This window comes from Myxocyprinus asiaticus, chromosome 46 (genome assembly GCF_019703515.2).
Source record: "Myxocyprinus asiaticus isolate MX2 ecotype Aquarium Trade chromosome 46, UBuf_Myxa_2, whole genome shotgun sequence".
NCBI classification, from domain to species: Eukaryota; Metazoa; Chordata; class Actinopteri; order Cypriniformes; family Catostomidae; genus Myxocyprinus; species Myxocyprinus asiaticus.
Genome location: NC_059389.1, coordinates 9641673 through 9651797, shown reverse-complemented (window position 1 = coordinate 9651797; position 10125 = coordinate 9641673). Strand labels below are relative to the sequence as shown.

At 38.0% G+C, this 10125-nt stretch overlaps 1 protein-coding gene across 1 annotated transcript in view; it reads right to left on the bottom strand.

The window, feature by feature from the left end:
• Window positions 1-7336: 7336 nt before the first annotated feature.
• LOC127435892 (cytosolic carboxypeptidase 4-like) overlaps window positions 7337-10125 on the bottom strand; it is a 231675-nt gene continuing 228886 nt past the window's right edge. Inside the window, exon 24 of the mRNA XM_051689673.1 lies at window positions 7337-8370. Coding sequence (XP_051545633.1) covers window positions 8091-8370 — 280 coding nt within the window. The 3' untranslated portion in view covers window positions 7337-8090. The remainder of the gene's footprint in view (window positions 8371-10125) is intronic.

The window sequence follows — 10125 nt, the reverse complement described above, 5'->3', positions numbered from 1 at the left end:
AAATTCATTTAAACTGACTGATCTCAGTTCAGAAGACTCTGGGCTGTCAGTAAAGGGAAAACTTTCGACATACGGAGTCATATGACAAAATGACACGGTGCCGATCACAGCAGAAATTGTCTTTGGGAGAAACGCCAACAAAACTACATCTGGTAAAAAGCCTTATTAAGTTTTTATATTGAAACCTGTTTGAAGTCTAAAGATTAGAGTCTCTAGTTTCATCCGATATGCCATTTTAAAAATTTGAGCGGCTTATCGCGAAACATCACGCTGCTGAACACAGTGTACACAAATGTATACTTTAGCTAATTTTTTCCTTAGAAATCCTATATTTACTGTGCATTTCCACATTGACAATCAATGGGTTCAACCAAAAGCTAAAAAATGTTGCTTTCAGAGGCTTTATATGGAGTTAGGATAAAAATAAGGTGCATTTCAAAATGTTCTGAGACCAGTTCAGGCAGACAGCACACTGGAGGTCAAGTAGATTGCTAAATAGGGAGCAAGGAAGCAAGGAAGCATCCTATAGCTTTCCTGTGCAGCTAAGTGCATTCACCCCTTAAATCTGATCAAAAGTTCAGTTTCAGGCTACAGATGATGTTTGGACTCAACATGTTTGGCAGACATGGGACAATGGTAATAAGTACATAGATCCAGAATTTATAATGTATCATTTTATTTTAACATGACTGGCAGTAATTTGATGATGGCCATTACTTTGAATCAGAATTAATTATGCTAATTTCTCAAAAACATAAATAACCAACACTCCTGGAAACATGAACTATTTGATTTAAAAAAATAAGATCTTTCTATAGCATGGTTTTACTTACATTTCACAACTTAGTCCTGGTGTCCACATATGTTGCCATACATATTTAGGAAAACTATTTGCTCTAGTTATTTATTTACTTATTTTATTTTTTTTATGTTTATTCGGTGCTACTGTTTAAAAATCAAAAAGGAAAATGGGAAATGCACACAGCAGTCACACACGGGTCTCAGGTGGTTAAAGCTTAGTATGTAATATATGCATCGCATATTAATGAAAGATTAATGAGATGTCAATATGGTAAGACTTACAGTAACACCAAATTTTATCAATGAGTTTTAAAAAGTTGAAAACATAGTACAATGTTATATTAACATAAAGGTGTGTTTTACCTACAAAAAAAAAAAAAAAAAAAAAAAAAAAAAAGAAAATCTAATAGAGCCACTTTTTCAGATTTACATAAATACATTATCACAGAAAAAAAAAACATTATCACAATCTTGTCACAACTTAAAGAAAGTTTTTAGAACATAGTTGTGTTACCTGGCTATAGGGTAAAACTGCCCTATATGTGAAGGTTTACATGTCAAATTCACAATTTAACATTTAAAATTTGAAAGTGACAAAATGTTTTTAACTTTTGGCAACCTTCCTACATTATATCGTCTTTTCTTGCGTCCCTGTGCACTACGTAGCAAAATGGCATAAAAAATGAGCTCCCTATAGCTATTTAGAGAGAACCACCTGCTATCTGAACATAAGTGATAATGTAGTAATCATGGCCTGAGAGCTCCTGCAGGGTCATTTGGCAGGGAGGAGGGAGTAATACCTCGGTTGGTAACATCTTCTCGGTTCGTCTGCAGTGGGTTAGCGCAGTAGACAGACCTGGAGAGAGACACAATTAAGAAATGCAGTGGTGTGTGCCATATCCTGTGCCCGCAGCATACCAATGAGCGCCTGCTCACCTCTCTGTACTCAGGTACGTAGCCCACCCTGCCAGGATCTAATTAGACGATCTCTTTGTAAATGGGAATGAGATTACAGGGCAGGACAGCATGGCGTTTGCTGCGAGTTGGTTGAGATGAGCATGGAGGTCACAGCCTAGTCATTACCTACCCTTAGATTGAGCTCCGAATGCCCGAGAGAGAATGAAAATAGAGTCATTATCCACACTGCCTTTATTCAGAGAAACACAGTGCAGATAACTTTCCTGGTTGTTATTCTGTGGTCGCAGCACTGTTAACAAAGTTAAGTTAGGAGCATTATATATTCCTGTTGGAGGAATGTTTCATCATGGTTGTTTTGACTCTTCACAGTGGCCATTGGCTCGATAATTAGCCCAAATATTAAATTGTAAATGGATAGTTATGATTCTGGATGCTGATTTTGGGTCCAAGTTTTGGTCCAGTTTGACCAAGAACTCATTATATCTAACTATCTAGGGAAAATTTAGATGCAATCTGGCTCAAAGGCTCAGAATTGCAGACATTGCCTATGTAAAAAAAAAATTACAAATAAATAAATAGTTTTTACAGAAACCCCAATATCAAAGACTTAAAGTGGATAAAATTGAAAGAAAAGACCACAAACAACTCTTCTCAGGGTGTATTTAATGTTAATACAGTGCCTGTCTCTTTATACTTTTTCAACATGTGCTCTTAAAAGGAGGAAGCACTTATCAACTATTTTTGGCAGTCATTTATATAATTGCTGTTAAGTAGTAATTCAGTAGTTCAGTGTAGTTTTTATTTCTCAACTGCAATTATGTATGTGTGAATGTACATACATACATACATACATACATACATACATATATATGATTGGACGAGAGGCGGTCCATGAGTACTGATGATCTCACACCATCAGCACTCGGATGCTTCACTGTGTGTATCACTCCGCTGGTGTTCGTGCCATTCTAAACTAAAGTGTAAGAGCAGTACAGATGTGTTAAGAGCTATCTGTCTCTTTACATGTAATTTTATGACATTACATACTTTAGCCAGCAGGTGGAGGCAAAAGACCATTTTTGTGTGTAATATGAGCCAGTTGGTGACCTGAAGGGAGTCAGCATCACTCAGTGTTTATATTCAACAGCACTCCGTGATCGCTTGTGTTAATACTACACTACTAAAGCTGGGAAATAGCTTTAAATGAACAACTTCAGCATTAAGGCTCATCACAGCTGAGACACAACAGACTGATTAATTACACAAACTCAATGTGCTTACCTCTTACCAGAGTTTATTTGAGAGGATGTATTGTTCAAAATGTCAGAGGAGATTGCGGTTTCTATAGCGAAAGACTCTTGTGCACCAGTTACCGCGAAATAGGGAGGAATACCCCTGCTTGGACGGCTATTTTTCCACTGAGAAAATAGGATGCATTTTGCCAAAATGACATTATCTTCAGAAAGATGACTAACAGACTACAACATCATCAACAGGTGATTGCACACACTCCATCTTTCTCTCTTACTCTCTCTCTCTCTCTCTCTCTCTCTCTCTCTCTCTCTCTCTCACACACACACACACATCCTTGTTTCTCCAATAACATGTTGGAAACAGCCCAAGCTGTGATACTAGTAGTTCTGAAGTTATGTTTTTGAGAGGCTTGGATGCATCATTTGGTTTGAACCAGCAACGGCAGATTCTGATCCGTCGCATAAGAAAGTAGTTCCATGCACAGATGCATTTTTTGTTACTGTACCCAGTTTTTCCAAAATGTTTTAAATGTACTTGTTCAACCTACTGTATATTTTATATATAAAATTTGTATTGTATACTGTGTATTCTATACTGTGTGTACTGTATACTGTACATTATTATTTGTAAATTGTGTTGTGCATAATTGTGTATATTAGATATGTAAATTGTGTTGTGTAAATCTGATGTTTATTGTAAATTGGTATATGTTTCATCACTGTCATGACTGCTATGTTGCTCGGAACTGCACCCAAGATTTTCACCCACTGTTTCACTTGTGTATATGGTTGAGTGACAATAAAGGGGTTTGATATTGATTTTCATTGAATCAGCACTGCTGTGATTACCTATGGCACTCGGCCTGCGGCCGAATCACAGCAGTGCTGATACAGGGTCATATCGACTCTTGCTCGTGTTATATTGCTTAAATATTTATATGTATATATACACAACAGTTAGTTCCGGTCCTCGATTCTGATTAAACGAGAGACGTTCCTTGAGTGCAGATGTCTAATGGTACGTTCACATCATGTCGGAATTATCGTAATTACCAGATTCAAGTTGTAAACTCTGAATTCTGTGAAAGATCTGACTTGACAGTCGTGACTTCATGTGAAAAGAAGCAATATGGCAGCGGCCTCAGCAGTTGAAGATTGTTCTGTACGATATGCTATTTTATTATGCCATTGATGCCTGGAGCATTTATTTTTGTTTTTAAACATTAATTCACCTCTATATGTTTTATTATTTAATGAAGTGATACACATTTTACTGTTATCAACAACAAAGCCGTTTTGGCATTATAAGCGTTGCCATAGACACAAATAACTTAGGTCTGAGGATGGCTCAGAATAGAACCTCCTAGTTGCCATCTCGTAATTACAGTAATTCCGACATGATGTGAACGCACCATCAGAAAAGCAATACTCAGATGCTTCACTCTTTGTATCACTCCGCTTTAGTTTGCGGCATTATAAACTACAGTGTAAGAGCAGCAGAGATGTGTGAAAAGCTAGATGTGTGTCTTTTAATTTTTCCCTGTGCCATTAAAGATTTTAGCCAGCAGGTGGCGACAAAATGCCATTTTTGTGTGTTATGAGCGAGTTGAAGTGACATTAATTGCAGTCAGCGCTGCCAGTCAGCGAGCGCTTTCTTTGAAGTCACCGGCAATTGCCTCACTCCATGATCACTCGGATTACTGCTAGACTACATCTGGGAAATACAGCTTCAGGTTTAAGGCTTATCACTGCCGAGAGACACAGCAGACAAATAACACATACTCATGGTGCTTACCTACCTGAGATTCCACATTGGGAGAAGAATTCAGATGTAAACAACATTCAACATGGCAAAGAAGAGAAATAAACTGGCTACCATGAAATACTCAGGGAAGACCCTGCTCGGACACCTATTTTTTACACAGAGAAAATTATTTTCAGCAAGCTGACTAACACTAAAGATGAGGAATAGGGTTAAACAGCTATAGCTTTATTGTTCATCTCTGCATGAGAGGCGCTACAGACACAGGTAATCGCTCAATCGCTCTCTCTCTCTCCCTTTCTCTCAAACACACACACATCCCTGTTTCTCCAATAACTTGTAAGAAACAGCCCAAGCCGCCGTTACTAGTTCTAAAGTGACGTTTTCTAATTAGTAACGGAGGATTGGGCACATCTTTTGAACTAGCAACGGCAGATCCTGATCCGTGGTGTAAGAAAGTACATGCACAAATAAGATTTTATTTTTTTTTTTATTTATTTTTTATTTTTGTGACAGTCCTTAGTTTTTACTCATTGTTTTATTTGTTCGTTGAACTGTCGTATATAAGCAATATCACACTCGCAATCGTGCTGATGGCCCTAAATCTGTTATTTGGCTGTAGGCACAAGGCCACTGATGTAGGGCCATACAGCACTCTTGCTTGTGTGATATTGCTTAAATATATATATATATATATATATATATATATATATATATGTGTGTGTGTGTGTGTATGTGTGTGTATACCTTTTGCCTAAACATCATCACTTTGAAACTTATAATCAAATTGAACATTTTTATAACAGAATATACTATAAACATGAATGTTTACTGATTTTCAAATCTAATATAAGAAATATTATTAAAGGTAAACTTTACATGCAGTGCTATCATAGAAAGAAAACTGTTATATAGCAGAGGTTCTTGAGTAACTCAGTAAGCTATCAGCCTGTAGTTTACAGTAAGAATAGTTGTAAACAAACCCATAAAGTTGTCATCATTTGAGCTGATGCACGATACACTGCAAAAAACCATTGGCTCATCAAATATACAGGTGCATCTCAATAAATTAGAATGTCGTGGAAAAGTTCATTTATTTCAGTAATTCAACTCAAATTGTGAAACTCATGTATTAAATAAATTCAATGCACACAGACTGAAGTAGTTTAAGTCTTTGGTTCTTTTAATTGTGATGATTTTGGCTCACATTTAGCAAAAACCCACCAATTCACTATCTCAAAAAATTAGAATACATCATAAGACCAATAAAAAAAACATTTTTAGTGAATTGTTGGCCTTCTGGAAAGTATGTTCATTTACTGTATATGTACTCAATACTTGGTAGGGGCTCCTTTTGTTTTAATTACTGCCTCAATTCGGCGTGGCATGGAGGTGATCAGTTTGTGGCACTGCTGAGGTGGTATGGAAGCCCAGGATTCTTTGACAGTGGCCTTCAGCTCATCTGCATTTTTTGGTCTCTTGTTTCTCATTTTCCTCTTGACAATACCCCATAGAGAATCTATGGGGTTCAGGTCTGGTGAGTTTGCTGGCCAGTCAAGCACACCAACACCATGGTCATTTAACTAACTTTTGGTGCTTTTGGCAGTGTGGGCAGGTGCCAAATCCTGCTGGAAAATGAAATCAGCATCTTTAAAAAGCTGGTCAGCAGAAGGAAGCATGAAGTGCTCCAACATTTCTTGGTAAACGGGTGCAGTGACTTTGGTTTTCAAAAAACACAATGGACCAACACCAGCAGATGACATTGCACCCCAAATCATCACAGACTGTGGAAACTTAACACTGGACTTCAAGCAACTTGGGCTATGAGCTTCTCCACCCTTCCTCCAGACTCTAGGACCTTGGTTTCCAAATGAAATACAAAACTTGCTCTCATCTGAAAAGAGGACTTTGGACCACTGGGCAACAGTCCAGTTCTTCTTCTCCTTAGCCCAGGTAAGACGCCTCTGACGTTGTCTGTGGTTCAGGAGTGGCTTAACAAGAGGAATACGACAACTGTAGCCAAATTCCTTGACATGTCTGTGTGTGGCTCTGATGCCTTAACCCCAGCCTCAGTCCATTCCTTGTGAAGTTCACCCAAATTCTTGAATCGATTTTGCTTGACAATCATAAGGCTGCGGTTCTCTCTGTTGGTTGTGCATCTTTTTCTTCCACACTTTTTCCTTCCACTCAACTTTCTGTTAACATGCTTGGATACAGCACTCTGTGAACAGCCAGCTTCTTTGGCAATGAATGTTTGTGGCTTACCCTCCTTGTGAAGGGTGTCAATGATTGTCTTCTGGACAATTGTCAGATCAGCAGTCTTCCCCATGATTGTGTAGCCTAGTGAACCAAACTGAGAGACCATTTTGAAGGCTCAGGAAACCTTTGCAGGTGTTTTGAGTTGATTAGCTGATTGGCATGTCACCATATTCTAATTTTTTGAGATAGTGAATTGGTGGGTTTTTGTTAAATGTGAGCCAAAATCATCACAATTAAAAGAACCAAAGACTTAAACTACTTCAGTCTGTGTGCATTGAATTGATTTAATACACGAGTTTCACAATTTGAGTTGAATTACTGAAATAAATGAACTTTTCCACGACATTCTAATTTATTGAGATGCACCTGTATATATAATCATGTATTGGAGAATGATTCTTCAAGTGTTATTCTTGCAGTGAAATACACTTCATGGCCAAAAGTATGTGAACACTCTCTTCTAATGGCAATGGTTTTGAAATTAAATTCTCAGCAAGCACATATGGCTGTGGTGTTGGCGTCCACATTTTGGCTATCCTATGTGTGCACCACATCACCTAGATTTGCAATGTTGCAATCTCATCTCTGTTCAGGCACTGATAATGTTTTGCAGGTGTGTATGTCCTTCTTTCTTTGTTAGTAATAACCCTTGTACAGCTCTTTGGACCTGACTCAAGACCTCGGTAACTAATTATTTAGTCATCACCCATAAAGACATAGTACACCCATATATTAAAAATCTGTAATAATTTACTCATTCCCTCATGTAATTCCAAACCCTGTATGACTTTTATTATTTTATTTATTCTTCTGTGGAACACAAAAGGAGATGTTAGGCAGAATGTTAGTCTCAGTCACGTTTCACTTTCATTGTATGGAAAGATGTAATGAAAGTGAATGGTGACTGAGACTAACATTCTGCCGATATCTTTTTTGTGTTCCACTTAAGACAGAAAGTCATATGGATTTGGAATAACATGAGGGTGTTTAAATAATGACATAATTGTATCCCTTAAGATAAGCTAATACTCAAGACACTATTGTGATGTAACACAAAATATAAATAACACAAAAGACAAAAAAAAAAAAAAAGAACCCTAACAAAAGTTGCCGTTGCTGATGTTAAGGCCATTACACTGTCCACCCTTAATGGTTAGAGTCTCCAGGGCTTCTTGCTGCAGGAAGTGAGGAAGGAGGTGGGACTTCTTGTCTGTGCGCCGCCTCCCATTCTTGCAAATATCTATATCCTCTTCATCTTCCTCTGCACTGGATGTGTTACCGTTCACCTCCATGTCCAGATCATTGGCACCAAACAGGTTACTGCAGGACGAGTACTCGATCTCCTCAGTGCAAGATGGCTCATCATCCTCATAGCAACTATAGAGAGAACAAAGACAAGTTCATGAGTAGACACGCATTAAATCACACCTGCAGATCGCTCCACATATCCATCCATTCTTTCTTCCAATCCATCCTTCCTTCCTTCCCATTCAGCCATCCATCCATCTTTTCTTCCTTCTTTTCTTTCCATCCATCCATCCATCCATCTATCCATCCATCACCCTTTCTTCCTATCCTTCCTTCCCATCCATCCACCCATCCCTAACCACCCATCCATCCGTCCTTCCACTCTTACATCCATCTTTCCTTTCTTGCATCCATCCATCCTTCCATCCATACTTTTTCCATATATCCATCCCTCCTTTCTTCCATCCACCTAGGGCTGCAACTAACGATTATTTTGATAATCGATTAATCTAACGATTATTAGAACAATTATTCGCCGATTACTGCAACGATTAATTATTAGCTCTTAACTGATTATTCAGCTTGTGCCTGACTTAAAAGGTTGTATTAAATGTGCTTACTAACAATAAAGAGGACAAAATCACATTTAAAAATACCTCTAAATGACATTCGCTGAATTAAAGGGGGAAAAAAAATACTTTTTATTAAGTTTAATTCAGTAAAGAAATTCATACTATTATCAAGTGTTTTAGTCTCATTTTCCATTTAAAATTGGATTAAAAATCCTTAAAACAAGATAAATTTGCGTGAGAAGCAACATATATTTGGTATATAAGTGTATTTTAACAACGAAAATTTTTGTCTACAAATGTTAAATTGTCGACGTTGTCTATAATGTCATTTCAGCCCTACATCCATCCTTCCTTTCTTCCATCCATCCTATCCACCCATCCATCCATCCATTCATCCATCCTTCCCTTGCTCCCATCCACCCACCCTTCCTTCCATCCATCCATAGAATTGTGTTCAAAGCAAGAAGTGACAGACCCTTCTTGATCTGAAAGTTATAAATGTATTAGTCATGATAGTAATTGATATAGCGTAAGTCATCACCTCATCACTGAAATTAATTTGAACATAAATGCTTCACGCACCTGCGGGCCAGTGACCTTGAGTTTGCTGAGCATTTTGATTGACAGTAAACATAAAGCCCAGTCACACTAATCAGATCTAAACTACAGGGATCTGTGGAGAACTGCAATGTGACAAGCAGTCTGATTCGCCCCGTCATCGCCGCAGTATATGTGTGTGCACACGTGTGAGTTTGTTTATCATTTTCTCTGCCCTGGGTGAAAACTAAAGTGAAAAATAGCATCTGGTGTGCCACAATGTGAAGAACAACATTGTATTTCCCCCTGTTCATTATATGGGAAAGATGAGATGACTGTCAGTAAAAGACAGAGCGTGTAGGAATAGTCTCATGAGATGCAAGAGACACGTTCCTTTCACAAACAAATTACGTCCACTTGACTCGCAAAATGAACCTATGTGTTATGCGGTTTGTCAATGGGGCAACAGGTTCGAGTTACTCCTCGATCCTTCTGGCTTTTACTGGCTGTCCAAATTCAGTTTGGAACACATAAAAAGTAGGGATCACAAGAAGCTGTCGATTGCAAAAAGGGATGGTTTGCACATACAGACCATGTGATTGAGGTTAATGTGGCTATTCAAACAGTTCTACAAAAGAAATTTAAACATATTTATGGAAACATAAAATGTTGGGAAAGCATCATGGGAAATTTAGGGATATAAGGAGTCACATATGATTGACTACAGAGCTGAGAATGACTGTTGATGGGTAGTCTACAGAAGCCTGTGACATTT